The 19,688-nt window shown below is 35.2% G+C and overlaps 2 protein-coding genes across 2 annotated transcripts in view; both read left to right on the top strand.

The window, feature by feature from the left end:
* The window catches only part of LOC149533485 (putative aldo-keto reductase 1), a 45,462-nt gene extending 31,875 nt beyond the window's left edge, over positions 1-13,587 (top strand). Inside the window, exons 5-7 of the mRNA XM_089807484.1 lie at positions 12,712-12,808; positions 12,968-13,121; positions 13,228-13,587. Of these exons, the coding sequence (XP_089663610.1) occupies positions 12,712-12,808; positions 12,968-13,121; positions 13,228-13,433 (457 nt within the window). The 3' untranslated portion in view covers positions 13,434-13,587. The remainder of the gene's footprint in view (positions 1-12,711; positions 12,809-12,967; positions 13,122-13,227) is intronic.
* Positions 13,588-14,667: 1,080 nt separating this feature from the next.
* Positions 14,668-16,003, top strand: LOC149533484 (heat shock cognate 70 kDa protein-like). Its single transcript, XM_089805871.1, has 2 exons — positions 14,668-14,679; positions 15,527-16,003. Exons 1-2 carry the CDS (start codon positions 14,668-14,670, stop codon positions 16,001-16,003), a joined length of 489 nt encoding a protein of 162 aa, XP_089661997.1.
* Positions 16,004-19,688: the final 3,685 nt, after the last annotated feature.

Raw genomic sequence — 19,688 nt, 5'->3', positions numbered from 1 at the left:
ACATTCAAAGGAATTGCGGAGGACCCATTTCTGCAAAGGATCGTGAAGTGATAACTTCAGGATAAATGCAATGACCTAAACTTGAGACTTGTTGATTCCTTATAATGAATTTATTTGTATGCATGCATATGTGTGTATATATATTTCAAAATTCTAAAAATAGACATGTCTTGCAGCACAAGATTCAGTATATATTGTATATTATCATATGTAGCTTTATGTATGGGCGTGTTTTAAAAAGATAAACCTAATTTAGACAAATCTTCCAAAGCAAGGATGCAGCATCAAATATTCAATATGTTTTTAAAACACAAATAGAATCCCATTTTTCTAAGCAACTTAGTTATTCGCTTCCAAGTATGAAATTACCAAATTGAGGAAATGTAAAACTTTAAAGAGTGTCAAGAAACAAAATGAAGTTCACTGGTTGAAAATCAAGACCTACATCCCAAAACCAACATAATTAAACCAAAAGAAACTTTATCATTTCATTACATGAACGATCATGCTGAAATCTGTATTGGGCATTAGGAATTCAAATAAATTGGTTCTTCATTATATGAATTGTTGATTTCCAGAGATTGCTGCAATTGTAATGGCACTGCTATTGTGGTATGTGTTTTTCAAATGCAGCTATCAATATTTATATGGAGAATGAGGTATGAACAGACATGTCTCTTCAAGGACATGTCTATTCATAATATTAATCATTATAATTATATATATAAATAATATATTATCTCTTTCTCTAATATATAAATAATAATGATATATATATATATATATATATATATATATATATATATATCTTCACTAGAGTTTATCAAACCGAAGCTACAAAACATTAACACTCCCTCTTAGCTGGGGAGGATAAAGTATAAACACATGACCATATAATACCTCAATGTATTATAAAAAAATTGAATTTCAACTCATTTGACACTCGAGTTTCTTGAATGTCAACTCATTTGACATTTTGGTTTTTTGAATGTCGACTCATTTGACATTTGTATGTCAACTCATTTGACATTCACCAGGTGCCTTTGAGTAATGGCCTCCTGAATGTCAAGTCGCAAGATATTCACCAAGTACTATGAGTAATGGCTCTTAAAGTTAACTTATTTGACATTCACCAAGTACTCTGTGTAATGGCCACCTGAACATCAATTTGCATACTATTCACCATGTACTCAAAGTGTTTATAAGGTATGTGCACTCACATTCTCATAATGCGTACCATATAAACATCCATCATGCAAAGTATAATCTATCATGATTTGCATAGACATCGTAAGATATCTGTTATAATAGATTAAGCTATTGAAAGATCGTCACCTTTCAATAACTTCTACAAATACAATTGATAATCATTTTGAAGTTGTTACTTCCTCATGATGTACACAGGTGGTAGGCCCATTAAAATCATAGTCACAAGATATATTCATGAATTGCAGTCCTCTTGACTACTACAACTTGATGATTACCGGAGAATCCATCTTAACATGGTTACTCCCTCTGAATCACCAAAGGTTGAATCATATCCTCTATCTACTCATTCTGACGAATGTGGCAGACTCCCTCTGAACATCAATCTACCTTTCCCTACAATAATTCTTAGAGGAGAAGATAAGGGCAAATAGCTCTTATAGTAAAAAATAAACAAATAAATCATCTTTAATAATTATTCTCAATGATAATATTATATTTTAACTATAAGAACATTAGAAATTTGATTGATTTCCCAAGCTATAATTCATATTTGAAACTTCCATAATATTCGATAGATAGAATTACAAATAAGATATCATGTTAGATTTACTATATTAGTAATACTTGAAAATTATGCTCAATAGAAAATACTTATCTCATGTGGCGACTTCTTCTATTAATCTCACTCTGCAATTTAAAGATAATCATCTTATCTTTAAATATACCATATGATGACCACACTAACAAGAGAAAGTCACATCTCGATAAATAGACACCCATGTTGAATAATGGAACCCCAACTACTCACGTCCAACTGCAATGGACTTGGCATTTCTTAGAATCCTTTTGCCAACAACTAAAATGACATAAGTAATTTGTTCCTGTGCAATTCAATGGAACTCTCCTTTGTACTTCATTGTCAAGTCTTTTTGATCACGTCCCTTGGTTTGGTTCACATCTCATGATAGTGAAACATGTTTTATTGCTAACGTGGGCCCTTTCTTAGGGAATTGTCTGTCTTTTATGATCTATTATTATCAAATCATCCGAGCAGTTAAAGAATAGGAGTGATTCCTCAACAATCTAATCAGAAGCACTATCGATTTGCATTACTTTTGGATGCTCAATTTGAGGTTCATCTTGTCTATTCCCAGTTAGCATGGGATCTCTATCTTATCAAACTTCGGTAGTGAACATTTAGATCACTCGAGCCCCCCAAGCCCCCATTGTGTAGGCTTCAATCTCCATAGATTACGAAGCTCATATATAGAGCTAAGAATTCCATGCGAGATCTAACTCACGCCCCCCAATCCTTACCCACATTTGATTTTGAAAACACCCTTGTCTTATTAGTAACGTGGGATCTTGATGATACTATTGTTGGGCCGCTGATTTCAAATATAGCGATCCCTTCTTAGATGTCTTTCTCTATGAATGATTTCCATTTGGAATAACTTGATTCCACATTGATAAAGGTTTAACAGTTTTTATTTTTTCTTTGTTACATTTGCAGTTGGCTCTGAGACCATGTTGATTTCTAGAGATCGCTGCAAATGTAATGGCACTGCCATTGTGGTATGTATTTCTCAAATGCAGCTATCAATATTTATATGGAGAATGAGTTATGAATAGACACGTCTCTTCAGGGACATGTCTATTCATAATATTTATCATTATATATATATATATATATCTATATATATATATATATATATATATATATATAATCTCTTTCTCTAATATAAAAATAATAATGAAATATAAATGTATATATATATATTTATGTACATCATATATATATATATGTATATATACATATATACATATCTTCACTAGGGTTTATTAGATCGAAGCTACAAAACATTAAAATGAATTCATTGCAGAACATGAAAGTGGCATTGGGAAATTAAATTAAATTGACCTTGTCCATAAGAAACATGGCAATTTTTAGAACATGAATTGAAATGTTAAATCATACTGACCTTGTTGACGCATGGTTTAAGGTCTCCAACATGGACCATATATGACCAATTCTGCATCGGGCCCAAACTCAATCGGATCTTGCAACTGGCTATTCTCGCATTCACTGCCAACCTTAAAAAATAGATAACATGCCAATTAATGGACAGAATTCAAAAGAAATTCACAGAGCCATCTGAAACATGACAAATATTGATCCTTCAAAAATAGTATAAAACAAGGTGTCTTCAAATGCTAGCGAACTCCATGGAGTCTGAAACAGCCCATCTATAAGGAAAGGTAAAACTTTGTGTATTAATATCTACAAATTGACTTTGATGCATTGCAGATCTCTCCTAAAACTCTTCATCTCTGTTAAAAGAAAAAAACTAGAGATTTATGTCCAAATTACTGGAGCTGAATGGAGTCTTTGGAGAATAAACAGATGAATATGTTGTGCAAATGACGCATCATGACTCAATGAGCCATTAATCTTTCCATGATCATCATATATTCCTCCATTCACTGTGCTACTCTTACTAGTAAAATCACCATGACACCCTAACAAAGCCTCAAACATCAAACCCTAAAACAAGTCTTGATATTTAAACCTTAATAGAATTCTGAAATTTCAAACAGTAACAGAGGCCTGGAATTTTGATTTTTTACAGCTAAACAAAAAATCAGCAGCAAAAGATTCAACTGCCCAAGCTCTCGATGGGGGAGGTGTTGGTTCCCAAAACCGCAGATTGGAATCCTACGACCCTTGCCAAATAGATGCTGGGATATCCAACCGGTTTTGGCCAATTTGACAGGATCGATCAATTCGATTTGGAGCCTTTGCACTTTTGGCTCTGCAAAACCAAGGCAGGTGCACTTGATTCTGGACAACAATCTTAGATCCAAGATGCTTAAAGCAAGATTGATTAAATGCAATGATAGTCTCCCGAAAAGGAAAGAAGATTAGTGTAGGCATACTTTTAGTACCCCTTTTTCAAAACTTCAAATATTTGGTTGTCCTGGTCGGTTTTCCCATAGGTTGCCTGAACTTTCTTTAAACATGATGTTGTAAAAGATGAAGATCATAATCTTGAGATGCAGATGTAAAAGTTTTATGCCTCGGATTTAGAAGTTCAAATGTCAGAGTTCAGATCCAAGGTTCAAGTTCAGATTGATGCTCCAAGTTCCCAAGTGTAGGCTCGGTTCAAAAGGCTATGGTTCAAGGTTCAATGACAGGGCTCCTAGTCCAAAATGCATAAACCCCAATGCTTAAAGAATGAAAGTGATATCTCTTGTGAGGAGAAACCATTCTAAAGAATGATGCTAGCAACTCGACAGTCACATTATATGTCCAGGTGTTAACAATGAGAAAGGACAACTCAAGGATACTCTCCTAGTATGCAAGGGTGATGTGATTTGAAGTCATGACTTCATTATTGATTATCCCACAGGTTTCTTCTATTACTGTAGTAGATATTGTGGCATGTTATGGGCCTCCAATGGAATGTTGTGATGGAAATCTGTGTAGATTGTGCGCCAAATGGATAACTTTAATATATCAGACTGATGCAAACAAATTTGAATGTTGCAACCTCTCACGAGGGATAAATGTTGCTCATAATGACAGTTTCATGTAGATATGGTGACATTGGAAAAATCAGTATGAAGGCACGACTACGTCACCATAATCTGTGATTGAGTTTACAAAGAAGATGGAATGCCTCATACATAAGATTTGGGCCAGGGCACAAACAAGTTTCATAAACTTTAGTCATAATGCTGATGCCACCTGGAGAACTATTCACAACTAATTTTGGTGAATCACAGACAATGTATGTGACCTGTTTGACAAATATTGAGGATTGTAAGAGGAAGAGAAAGTTGGAAAGTATCGTTCAACAAAGATGATAATGAACTTCTCTCATGCCTCGATATCACTGAAGAAAATGTGTATGGCAAGATCAATCACTCGTACATGCGGCAATATCTTCAACTACAAATATACCCAAGTCAATGGCGCCAAATATGACAAAAGAAGGTTGTAGTTATTATGTTCCTCTTGACCACAAGTATCCATATATTACACATTCAGTTAGTTGTGATGCAAATGCATCTATAGATTTGGCATATGGAGAATCAGGATTATAGACTAACGATTCCAGTTGCTCAAACGATCTTTCTATACAAGTTGGGCAAGCGGCATGATCATCCAACACCAATCAAATTGTTATCGGGGAAGTATTGATGTTGATGAAGAGGCAGCTTCTCACAAACGTGGCACTTTGCAAGCTCTTCATATAGTGTCTCAGGGACATGATTTGCACATTTTTGTCAATGGAAAGTATAAAGGAGGTGATTAGGGGGACATTTTAGTTTAGATTTTCATCTCGGGTATGTAGAAAAGGTTTCGAGGCCATTCACATACGAATAAGAAGAATGTTCACCGAGTTCTGTTTGGGGAGTGAAGATGAATCATGTAGGAGTGGCATGAAGAATATGCTCAAAATGTCCGACCAAATGTCGATAGTTCTCATCGGGTGATTAGCTCAATAGATATGAGAGCTTCGAAGCAGTTCATAACATGATGACAGGACTGTCTTACTCACACCAGCCACCTGCACAAATTCAAAAAAAAAGTATACATATGAAAACCCGACACATGCTCATTGGCGCAGGGTACAAACTAGCTTGAATGGTGTTGGAATGTTTGCAACATAGAAATAAAGATCATGGAATGAACTTCACATGATGGATACCTGATGGTGGGGTTAAGATGTTGTCTTCCAATCATTCGGTGAAATGCGAGCACTGTCATGAACGCAGATTCCAAATGAAGGGGTTTTGTAGCTTTATAGAGGATGGTCACAAACTATTTGATGGAAAGACCATACATCAAAATATAAATTAGTAACTCATTATAACCGGTGGTATGGATATCAACAATGAAGATGCATTGAACTGCAAGCAGATGAATTTGGTGATAAATATAATGCGACGCTGAGCCTTTCACGTTTCTCACTAATTGGATCCGTTACAGTGGATAACTGTCACTTCTACATGATTCACATAGATTAGAAATGTCTGTAAGCTGCCAAGAATGTCACAAATGCTAATGGAGTAAGGAGCCCGATGAGGAAATGTGAATAAAATCATGGAGCCTCTTGATGGGATATACTCGACTTGCACACGTAGAGCATGCTTTCACTCTCATTGGTATACTGCACAATTTCATGGTAGCAGGCATCTGGTTAATCTGTTGAATCTTGGAAGGGACATTTGACACCATGGGAAGCTCATCAATAGACACTTGTTTATAAATAAAAAATATCAAAGATTAATCCATGGTTTGATGATACTAATCATAGTGTAATTGAGGTAAAGATTCAAATTCGAAAAGATTAGAAAGGCATTGGCCAGAGGCGGAGTTAGATAAAAGAAACTAATCACTTCCTTTAAATAGGGAGTTACATTGGTAACCGAAGGGTCACAGACGAAGAAGAATGTTAAAAAGGGTGTTGAATGAAGTAAAAGGGGTTCTGCTTTTTCTGCATACAGTCAGAGAGCTGGAGTAGGAGGAGGAGCACATTTAATTTCTGTAATTTTCATTTCTTTAATTTTGGGGGGGTTTTCTATTTCATTTTTGTAATAGATTTGATACTGAGTTGTAAGTAATAATGATCAGAGCATCATTATTTGCTATGTTCATAATAAAGAGAGATCTTTTGTTAAATCAAAGAGTTTAAAAAGGGTTTTTTTGATTATTCGCAATTAGAGAGTTGTATTAATTGATTTTGGGCATTATCTTACACCTTAGAATTGGATAACAAATGTGTTGTGGATAAGAAGTGTTTGCAGCCATTTCTATTACAGGAACCAAAATAGTTGACCTTCTGTTCTAATTTCATTTACATTGCATTTGCATTTGCATTTATTGAATTCATATTGCATCACCAATGCCGAGGAGTCATAAGATGTGTGAGTTCTCAAAGTTGGCTAGGTTTAGGATCTAAATTTTGCCTGAGTTAATCTGGCCTAGGATTGACTTGGTTTTCCTCTTTCGTTCTTGGGTTAAGAACGCACCCAGTTAGTTTAGGCAATAAAACATAATTCATTGAATATCATTTACATAGGGAGCTGTACCTCAATTTAGAGGGAAACTAGATATTCTTAGAAATGGTTTCCCAACTGTTGTGTAAAGTTGTTCTTCGTTATAAATTTGGGCACATAAAAAGAGGAAAAGAAGAAGGACAATCTGTTTACCAACAATTAGGAAACTTCTAGATTGCTTAAAATGAATATAAATCTTGAGTAATAACTTCGAAATATGATTGCTTCAAATTTGTAAATGCTGAAAAGGAAATAAAGATAATGATTAAATAAAATGCTAGATTGTTCTGAATGAAAAGATCTAATAGATTTTAAACCAACTGAATATATTAGTTTCAAATGAAAGACATAGAATGCTTGCCAGCCTATGAATTAGAAATTATAAGCAACTTAATGACTAGTGCTGGAATTTTAACAATAGAGTTAATATCACAATTTGCAATGTTCAACTTTGTGAAGTTCTATTTATTAAACTGAAAACAATTTTATTATCAGGATGCGACTAATCAGTTATATTTAACCACATTCAAACCAGTCTAATTTATTTAACTCACAAAGAGACAAAATCGACACAAATATGGAAACAATTTACTATTTCACGATATTTGTGATTATCAAGTTCAAAGGGCTATAATTGATTTCAATCCACTTATATTGGTATCGAATTATTCACAGAAAATAAAATGATCGTAAAGGACAAAATTATAATATTTAACTTTTAAACTTTGCTAACAATAATGAATTCCTTACTGATAAGTCTGAAATTGAATGCAATGAGGACACTCGTAAAAGATGCTCTATTCATTGCAATTCAGTTCCAAATAACACCTAACAATACTTGCCAATAGCTCTGAATTCACCAGCTTAGATCAATCATTCAACCTTTGTGAATGAGAAAATCGTATATCACAAGTGCTTAAGAAAATTGCAGAGTTTCAATATTGTATATGGAAAAATTGTGTCTTGTTATGATTTTACATCTGATATACATAAATAACGAATAGGTGTTGGTTGCATTTTTTAGAATTACAACCTTTTATAACAAATAACTGATCCTATAGTTTTCATATAATTTTGATTTAATATGATCAGCAGTTTGGTAACTCCTGTGTGTTATATTCTTAAATGATAACAATACTGGATCTGAATGCGTTGACACCCCTGATCTTCTATGCTCTATATCCGCACAAGCGCTTCCTCCTCCAAATGCATATACACTTGTGATTGCTTGTGGCTCTTGCATCAGAATCTCTTGTAACCCTCAGCCTGACTTTACAGGTCTGACACATTCCACTATTGCCGTTGATTTTCCCTGTATAAACTCAGTGCATCAAATTGTAGGTTTTTTTGCAATGCACAACACCCATACATCTTCGTTCCCCCTGGCAAAACAAGCCTTGATCATTTACCCAAAGGCGTGGGTGTTCCTCCGAGATCGCTGAAGACATTGAGTATCAAGGAATTAATGTAGGTGTGCCAATTCGTCTCTGGCCTCTGTATCTGGTTTGTGGCACGAGAAAGTTGGCTGAAGAATGTAATCTTAATCGCTATCCATATCTATTCGAACTATTTATTTTATCCATTACTTGCACAATCTTTATTTTGATTTTCTTTTATTGCAAATGAAATATGCGTAGAAAAAGTTCACGCTGTTTGTCTGAGTATATTATCTCACATCTGATATTACGTGTCGTTTATATTTCAAATATGTCAATATCACTGAGTGCCTGGAACAGGACCTTCTGTATTTTCCTTTAAACATCGCATGAATCTGGTCGCCATTTCATTCTAACTCTCTCAAGCTTTCAATTGGACGCACATATATTTACTGGTATGAAAGCTAGGCTCGAATTCCTTGCTCTGGCAGTCCTAGAAGATGCAGTCGCTGACTCTGGGAACACATGCCCTGTTTAATAAGTGATGATTTGGTAACTTTTGACCATTCAATCTTGAATATAGATGAGTCTGGATCCTTTTTTCTTATCACTGTGCGGCTTACTGATGCTTGCTTTTCTAGATTGCAGAGTAATGCATGTAAACCCTTGCTAATTATATTCTTTCCCTGTATAATGGATGCATCACGTTCCATGATCTTCAGTACAATATTACTTTTTGCTTCATAGCTTGATTAAGCCACTTCTATTTCTTTTGAAATGAATACTCTTAATTACAATGAATTTCCAACATTGTCTGCATGACAAAAACACAAAATAAGTATTCAGAGTAAATTGATCCACTAAACTGTCCAAAACAGTAGTGACTTTAGGATTGCAAAAATTTGGTATGAACCATTTGACTAAGGAATATATGGAATATATGCTAGATGTTGTTTTCAATGATAAAATTATGAGAGAAATATATAAGATATAAAAATTAGAAAATGCATTTCAAGTGGATGCCCAAAATCTTTGCACTCCATCAGGAGGAACTCGAACACAATGGGATAGAGCATTGTCACAATTGCAATGAAGATGAACACATGCATGTCTCTGCCTGCAGAGTCTTGATGAAGCAGATGTTAGCTGATTAAATAATTATCTTGCCTATAACATTTTGAGCACAGAGAAATCATTTTTGCCAACATGCACAAATTGTAGCGAACCCAAAAAACAAGTTGTCCTAGATGGGAAAATCATTTATCGGCAATGTCGATAATTTTTCCAAGTTGAGACTTGAGTCTAATAGGTTTTCAACCTATAATAGCCTTTCAGGTGATAAACATCACTTTACTCCAAGAGTACCAAGCACATGCTTGCATTGGGAAAACAAAATAAAAGAAATCATACTACCTTGAAAATAAACTTTTTGTTATTGATGATTTTTTTTTGAAAGGGATATTGCAATGAAACACAGATCACATCTAAACAGTAACAAGAGAGCAATTGGAGCATTAAAGTGTATGAAACACACACACACAGATTTTCAACACAAAATACATGTTTGTAAAAACCAACAAACAGAGAAAAAACTCCAGGGAGAGTAAGCAATATTCCTAGTGACCTGAATCACAGCCATTCCAAGTGCTTTGTTTGCTTCTTGGGCTGTGATAGAGCTCAAGTTAACACATTCAAACTCCCATACACCTACTCACTGCCGTGGCACTCTTTAGGATCTGCACGAATATCTGTTGCAATGTAAGATGGACTACAATCAGCTAAAGATTGACATATGGACTCGTAAACACCTACTCCAAAGCATGATGGGCTTCAAAATCACCATAAACTGTCTAAATTCCATACAAGCTTGATCGCAAATGTTTGCAATGCCAACAAGCAGCTAAGAGCTCACACATTCATCGTACAACTCCAAGATACACCTATAACTACTCTCACCATCTGCAACACTAGCAAGAGTCAAAGGATAAGGTAAATCCACCTTACAATGAGAGCAACTTGTGCTTAAATAGTGGAGACACATCATATGACCTCTCACGAGTCTGCAAAACACGGCAAATGGGAAACCAGCTGATGAATTGCTATGTTTAAGTTTTGTTTTCCATTTCACACAGTGAAATAAACAGGATCCTTCGTAATATTGACTAATTGTTATAGATACATGTATGTTATCAAGAAGCAAAATGTATGAAATCTCTAGAAAAAAATGATCCTCAGGATTTTGAAGATTTACGATAAGAAGCTCCAACACCTCCACGAGTCTCTATTATTTTACAGATAACTTTTCGAGAGTTGAGCTCTATATATATGCATGTCTTTTGCTTTCCCTAAAAATACACACACAATAAAAAATCAGAAGCTACTAATGAATACTAATATATTGTGATAATATGATAAAATTGATGCAATATTATATTTTTTTCCCTTTTTATGCATGTCAAGGAGAGAATTATTAATACTCCTCAGGTTCTGAGAAGTGACCTTCAAAAAAACATAAATGCTACTGCATTTCAAAGAGCTTGATTGGAAATTACAGACTTAAGAAAGATATGCTAAGATACTCGAATAACAGAATAAGTTAGAATATGAGCATTTGGTATGTCCTCGACAATGTGGCTGCAATATGGACTTCAGTATGCATGTCCCCCATGATGGATTCTTTATTGGTATCTAGCAATCTGTTTGACAGCAGATAAGCAACTGTTGTGTTTGGTGGAAACTCTCACTTCAGACTACATTATGCATTGTTTAGTATGTTTCACATAATCAGTGTTAAGTCATGTGTGAACATCTAAATGGTCAGAGTTATGGTTCTTGGATAAACATTACTGGGCGTAAGATTTTGTTTGGAAGTCGTAACAGCATACTTGTTTAATGTTAGAAACAATTGTGTCTACGAGCCTAACTTAAAATATACCTTTCTCACCAAATATACCTGTCTTGCCAATCAATGAAATGGGATAAATCTTTCACATTGAAAGTTTGCATAGAAGATTGAACTTTTCTTATCTAGTTTTCCAAAATGTTGGATTTTATTCTGCAGGTATGTTGTTAAATACATTTTCTGACCTAGCAAGAGAGATTTTGGAATGAGGATAAATTGTTTAATCTCACTTGGCATGCCCAAGTCAGGGTGAAGCCTTCCTCCAATCATAAAAAACTAAGGAAAAATGCGAGGGTACAGATTTCAACGAACAGGGGGTTGGGACTACGCCTATACAATGCGAAAAGTTTGATCACTACCTCCGAGAATCCCTGTGGCCAGTACAAGGTGCCCATGCATCGAATGATTGCTATCTCCAAGAATTCTCATGGATACTAGAAGTTGCTCACAGATTGAGGTTTGTTTCTACCTTCAAGAATCCCTAAGGATATCCGAAGGTGCCCACAGATTAGAGTTTGATTGCTACTTCCATTGGCTACTACAAGTTGCCCAAGATCCCGTGGGAGTGGAGCCTGGGCTGATCTTGTGAAACTTAGCATTCCTTAATACTTCCCCCAAACTCCTGGAGCATGTTTTGTAGCATCATAGCCACAAGGCTATGGGAATATTAAAATAGCCAAAGGGGTGGTCCCACATGTAAAACAAAATAGCCGGGTATTCCTTAATACTTCCCCCAAACTCCTGGAGCATGTTTTGTAGCATCATAGCCACAAGGCTATGGGAATATTAAAATAGCCAAAGGGGTGGTCCCACATGTAAAACAAAATAGCCGGGTATGCCAATATTTACTTTTGGTGTAAAAAGCAAAAGTCCTAATATTGGAAACGCTTACAGTTAGAAACATGTCCACTAACCCACTTGGAATGTTTTATTGCCAATCAATGAGATGGATCCCAAATGTTCATGGCTAAATATCTTAAATTAGCTTACTTAATTACCTAATGCTATAGCAGGAAGTGTTTGTATTTAGCTCTGCATATTTCTTGGTCGGATGTTTTCTGATTTTCAATTTAGTTTTGAATAGAGTGCAATCTCTTAATAGATGAAATCTCGTGGTGTACAATAACTGAGAAAAACACTGCACTTGTCCATCATCAGGAAATTAGGAATTGGTATAGTACCATATGCTCCTCTTGGTGCTGGATTCTTCTCTGGAAAAGCAACTGCAGAAAAATTATCAAAAGATAGCTTACTGGTATGGTTCAAGTTTCACTCAGGAAGTGATTCTCAGTTTCTATGTGGTCTGATTTAAAATATAAAAGATTAATGAAGAACCTGAAAAAAATTCCTTTTTTCATTTTCTTTCTTCTCTATTCAAAATGTCCTTTATCACATCTATTGTTTATTGAGTCAGGTTCATCATCCACGATTTAAAGGTGAAAATTTTGAGAGGAACAAAGTTTTCTACAACCGCCTTGCAGAGTTGGCAAATAGGCATGGGTGTACACCTGGTCAACTTGCTCTTGCATGGGTTCTGCATCAAGGGGACGATGTTGCTCCCATTCCTGGTGAGTAGTTTTTCCATCTTGTGTTTCTCCTATGAATATGTTTTTACTTGTAAAAATATCTTTGCTAGTATATCCTCTGAAATGCTTCTATTTGACTCTTGGGCAGGAACTACTAAGACCAAGAATCTAGATGAGAATATTGGGTCTTTGAACGTAATACTCTCTGGAGCAGATGTGCAAGAAATTGCCGATTTACTGCCACCTGGTGAAATTGCAGGCTGCCGAAGTCCTGAAATTTCGCAGCATTTGACGTGGAGATCTTCAGATACCCCACAAAAACTCAGCACGACGACCACAATGGCATGTAATTGATCAGATCAAGTTGTATGCCTGGAATTTCATAGCTGTTTTGGTGGGTTTTCCACTTTTGGACCGTATTGATAGCTTAAAATTTATTTGATCCTAAATATATGACACTTTGAAATTATTAATGAATACAATATAATATTTTATTTGTAATATAGAATATATTTACAATATTTTAAAATAGGAAGATGAGAATGCTTTTATCTTATTTTAGAGATTTCAAAATGAATTAATTAGAAACTGTATATTATAAATTAATATTATATTATAGATTAATAATATATGTAAAAATTAATAAAATTCATAAATTAATATGTATGTATGTATGTGTGTATGTGTATGTGTATGTGTATGTAATGTATGAAATTTATAAACTTTTGCATATATCGGCAATAATATTTTATTTTAGTAATATATAAAAAGTTTAGTTACGTAGTTTTTCTGGTTATAAAACAGTAACTTTTCTTAACACTGTTAATGTGTTATTCAACTGTCCTCAATAACACTTTCTTCAACAACCCCTAATATGGATTCCTATGCATCACTATTCTTGTTGACTTGGCACATATACAAAAATTCACAAAATTACATATAGCTTCGAACAATTACATGCTATTATTGAAATTTAACTACTAAAAAATCAACCCTTACTTCCACTTTGATCGACTTACATATCTATTTTGGAATAGACACAAACTAGGCCTGGAAAAAACTATTCAAAATAACAAGCATACTGTTACCCACCTTTTACACCCACATTCTAATCTCCCAAGATAACTCTGCAAAGTCAATTTTGATCGATTTTTAATTGTTGATGATGGTTTATGAACTATGATCTATGAAGAAAACAAAGTTGAATCATCAAATTTAGACCAAATTTCAACTTCAGATTCAGAGTTAAGTTCAGAGAAATAATTATAGGTGCAACATACTTGTATTGAGTTGAACTCGAACTCGAAGCAAAGGTTTCAACTTCGACTTCAAGTTCAGGTTAGCAGAATCAAGGCTCAAATTTCCAACTCTGCGATCGACCTTGCCATATCTTCAAGTGTAGATTTAGAAAACCAATTCATACAAAGTAGGTATTGCATATAACATGGCTCGATTTGAAGGTCGCAACCACTATCCAGGATTGCTTACAATCTAACTATGAAGCATGCATCTAGTTAGAATATTCTACCTGTTATAAAAGAAGAAATTGGTATGGACAGAGACATGTTTAAAAGTCACAGATAGTGCAATGGGACTCATGGTAATTTATGTTATGACAAAGTCAGTAAGGATAAACACTGGAGTCATAGTTGACCACAAATAGAATACTTCCTATTATTGCTAGCATGGGTTTTAGTCCAAGTAACTCAATTTGTGGAACATCTAATAGAACAAGGGAGATCGAGTGGATTCATATATAGTGGACTCATCATCAAATAATGTATTGTGTAGAACGTCTAGTAAAGACTCACCAAGTCCCGAATATGGATAATTAGAATCATACTCGGGGCAGTTATTTAAAGTATGGAGAGTAAAAACAAAGCACAGATTTAATGTGTGTGCATGACAGTGATATAAGCCTTTCGAGAGGTAAATGGAAATAGTCATATGTACCTCCTCGAGTTTGTAATCTCCAACATGCTCATGAAGTGTCAATGCTTGATTTTGGGATTTCTTAGCAAAAGTTATAGTATGAAGGCCACGTGCAGATCATAGGCACATTGAAGAGTCGCAAGGAATAATAAGTGATACAAACTACAAGTGATGTGTCGGGTTGCATGAAATGCAATAATGTTATAATAAATAACATCTTGCATGCGTAGTGTTGAGCTTGACCTTTATCGGCATTCCTAATGTCACTTCCAATATGCTCGGCTACCATCATGCGGTGTCTAGGTTAGAGAAAACTGTCATCATACCATTCAAGCCAACTCTCGATAGAGGTTATTCCTAAGTGCAACAATATAAAGTGTTGTTGATATAACTCTAGAGACCACGTCAAAACAGAGACTATGGCCACCATGCCAAGATGAAGGCCCTTCTATTATCGGTTGTTGCAGAGTCTTCTTACAGATTCACAGAGACAAGCTACAATGGATGCTGCTTAGGTGGCCGGGATTAATGTGTTGCAACTTCTGAATAAACCAAATGCTACAGCCATAGCTTATGGGTTGGATACTAAGACATACTCTTCCAAAGCAGGTAAGGATATCCTTGTTTTGGTTGTTGGAGGAAGCACATTTGACGTTTCTGTTATTACCATCAGAGGGGATTCGTTTGAAGTAAGAGCAGTTGGAGGAGACACTCACTTGGGTGGCGAAGATTTTGATACTAGATTGCTTGAGTATTTTGTCAAGGAATTCGAGAGGAAGAATAAGAAGCAAATTGGCGGAAACCCCAAAGCTCTTCGTAGACTTTGTATAGTGTGCGAAAGGGCCAAAAGAAGCCTTTCTGCAGCTACAGAAACAACTGTTGAGATTGAGTGCCTTTGTGGAAGTAACGATTTACATTCCAAAATCAGTAGAGCCAAGTTTGAAGATCTCAACAAACATCTCTTCAACAAATGCATTGGTGGTGTGAAATAGTGTATGAAGCTATGGCTTATCGAGCTACTGTACAGGCTGCTACATTGACTGGGCAATGTTCAGAAGTAATTCTCCAAGATGTCACTCCTTCGAGCTTGGGCATTGCAGTAACTGGATGTATCATGAGCGTGATAATTCCTAGGAATACCCATATCCCTATAAAGAGAGTAGAGAGATTTCGCACTTCTTCAGACTACCAAATAGTTGTGCAAATTTCTGTCTAAAGAAGGTGAAGACGAACAGGCTGCCCTCAATACCAAGCTAGACATGCATTGGAAGACTTTGTGTATGAGAGGAGGAATAGAGCACATGAGCAGAGCCTCAGAGGAACTATAAAGGTTGCAAAAGCACACAAAATTGAGGGTGTCACAAAATCTACAATTGCGTGGATAGAACAGAATCATGATGCAGACATTGAAGAATTCAAAAAGAAACTGGAGCATCCACCAAAGCATGAATGATGACTCAGCATGTTAGTCGTAGGTGCCCGTGAATTGAAATTTAGGGAGAAACAAGTAATATTATAATATTTTATCAAACATTATAATTATCCTTAATACTTGTCCTTGCCTCAATAATAAGATGTGTAACGTCATGCGAGGATAAAGTAAACCGATGAAAATTTGGAGGGGAGAAAAGAATAATTTCCACAATCGGTTCGGATAACTGAAAAAGATTTTATCAAGGGAAAGGTAATACATATTACTGGGAGTGGCATGCAAGTGCCGATGTGTAAAAGACCACAAACATTGAGATTTTTGAATCAGATAGGGTATATGTATGGCAGTTGTTGCAGACCTCCGAAAATCCAATTATACACATGGTCGATACATCCAAAGACAACAGTAACTCATGTCTTTACCAACTGAACCCTTAAAGTGACATGTGGCATTAACATCCAATGAAGCATCTTTTATTAAAGGTTTTTAATTGTGAATTTGAAAAGTATGGAAGCCTCTCGAATTTAATGATTGAAAAAGAAATGAAATATTAAAGAATGCAAATCATGATATTGCAAAGAATCGGTTACAAACATAACCGAAAGGTTACCAAAAAAGAGATGATAAATAGATGGTAAATGGAAATGGAAAGGGGTTCTTCTTTTTCTAGGGGAGGAGTTCTATAGCTGCTACTACAGGGAGAAGAGATTTCCATTTTGTAACAGAGGAAGCAGTTTCATTTTATGCAGATTGACTATGATAAGGGGATTGAACAATACCATTATTGTTTTATCATGTCTCTGAAATAAAGAGGGACATAAGTGTTAGATTTTACAGTCATATACATTTGTGTTTCTGATCTGAAAGGATTTTGGAGTCCTTTTATTTCTGTTTTAGATGCAGTTCTTTATTATTATGTCAGATGTGATATATGTAATCTTATGGTTATGTATTCACACTTTTGCATAAAGATGTTTACAGCTTTCTCTCTTTCATTTTCTCTATCGCATGGAAACGTGGTAGATAGTCATATGGCTGTTTACTGGTTTTTCATTCACTTTTAAGTTCAGCAATCTTTTAATCGCATTTATTCCATTTTGATGGATAAATGTTTGAAAAACCCTTTTGTGTCTTCAGGTTAAAGGCACAACCAAGTATCATATTCATTGAATATCATTTGTGAGGGAGCTGTACCTCTCAATTCAGAGGAGGATTATCAATAAAATGATAATCTATCCATCTGTTAGTATATTTTGTCTTTCTTTTTGGGTGTATTGAGTCATGTTCTGTAATTCTTATTGAAAGGCAAAACTGTTTACTAACAGTTTTTGGCGACTCCGCTGGGGAATGATTGAGAAGATCAGTGCTGAATAATTGTTTCCTCAGTTTATATGTATATCTCCACATACAAGAGATTGGCGACTCTGATAAAGTGGTGACTCTGCTGGTTCTTCTTGCAAATCCTAGAAAGTTACAAGAATGGGAAAAGGACCAAGCCCCACTATCCCGGAGATCCTTCAAATGAATGATAAGGTTCTACAAGATTTCTTGGAGCATTATAAAAAAAGTATTTCAAAGGCTGTGAAGCTGAAGATAAGTCTTGAAGATGATCATTGCTCTGCCTTGCTATGGACGAGTTTATGTCACAGATTTCACAAGCTCAAAGAATTGGATGCATGCAGAAAGAAAGTGCAGCAGCTCAAGAAAGAATTGGATGTTGTGGAAGAAGAAGCTCCAGTAATTTCATCAGGATATATTTCTTGTAACTATACAGTCATGAGTGATCAAGAAATGGGATTAAAAAAGAAGCCTCAAAAGATATCTAAAAAGATACCCACTGTTAATGAGATAAATTCTGAGAAAGATCCAATGCTTCAGTATTTGTGGAATGCTTTCAAAGGGAGCATCTATGAAGCTGAAAAGAGAAAGCTGAATCCTTCTGAGGATCGTCGATCCTCCATACTACTAGATTGTGTGTACCAAAGATTCAATGATCTTAAAAATTTTGATCAAAAAATTCTAGTGGCTACAAAGATATCAACAGAAAAATTAGAGATTAAAGAACCTTCATTTTCTCTCCCCTTAGTCTCAAAAGATCCAAGTGTTTCAACAGCAATGCCAGAATCATCAACACCTTGGAGTTTTGATCAGCAACAGGAGGAAAATCAACAACAAAGTCAACAAGATGAGTTGCATTTTCAGAAAGAACCTCATGTCATAGAAGAGTTGTTGGTAAGTGATGATAAAGAGTTAAAAACTTATGATTTCCAACCTTTATTTTCACTCAATGAAGATTCTAATCACATGCAGCAAGAAGAGGTTTTTTCTACTAAGTTCGATCCTATGGTCATTGAAAGTAGTCTTGAAAAACCATTACTCTTATCTATATGTCCTAAGGATAGTCTAGCTTCTAATATTCAAAAAGAAAGTTTGAATTCTGATTTTTCTCTTGTATGCCCAGAGAAAGATATGGTTCATATGACAGCAGTAGGGAATCAATCCCAAAATGATGATGGTGAGATTGTTTGGGGCAGTGTGAATGCATTATACTTACCTACTAAATTCATTGAAGATTTTGAAATTAAAGATAATCCTCTCTTTGTGCCCTATGATCTTATATATGACAGAAAAGAGCAGGGAGAAGGTGGTCTTGAAAATTCTGGTAGCATGATCATACATAAGCAAAATAAAGAAGCAACAATGAATCCAAAACATAACAGCCAGCAAGAAGTTCCCTCAAGAAATCATTCATGGTTGACTAAGGAAGCTGACACAAGAGTGTATAATGAAGACCATTTGAGTTTGGTTGAGGTAAAGAATAATTTAACTTTGATCCCTTTGATTTCTTCAAAAGATTCAAATGTTCCCTTTGTTTGGTCTAGTGTTGATCAAAACATATTGAGTGATGATATAAAACCTAATGTTCTTGAGCTTGAGGAAGAGGTAGATTATGAGGTTTTCTTGTTTGATTTTACACCAACTCGAAAGGAATGGTCTCGGCATCAAGACTTAGAGGCATTCTATTTTAAACATGAAAGTGCTGATGCACTCACAACAGATAGGTTTTCAGCAAGCCTAGTCACAGGTTTTGATTTGAAGGCTCCGATAAGGATAGTGCAGCTTGAATTTTGTGATGTAAGTTGGCTTTTTGGATTTGATGAAATTCCTAAGTTGGTGTAGCATATTGTGGTCAGATCTCTCCTTGCAACAATCATCAATTACAAATTTGGAATGGTACATCTTAT

This window comes from Cupressus sempervirens, chromosome 10 (assembly GCF_028749045.1).
Source record: "Cupressus sempervirens isolate cs-2001-9-10 chromosome 10, ASM2874904v1, whole genome shotgun sequence".
Taxonomy (NCBI): Eukaryota; Viridiplantae; Streptophyta; class Pinopsida; order Cupressales; family Cupressaceae; genus Cupressus; species Cupressus sempervirens.
This window is presented reverse-complemented; position numbering and strand designations above follow the sequence as displayed.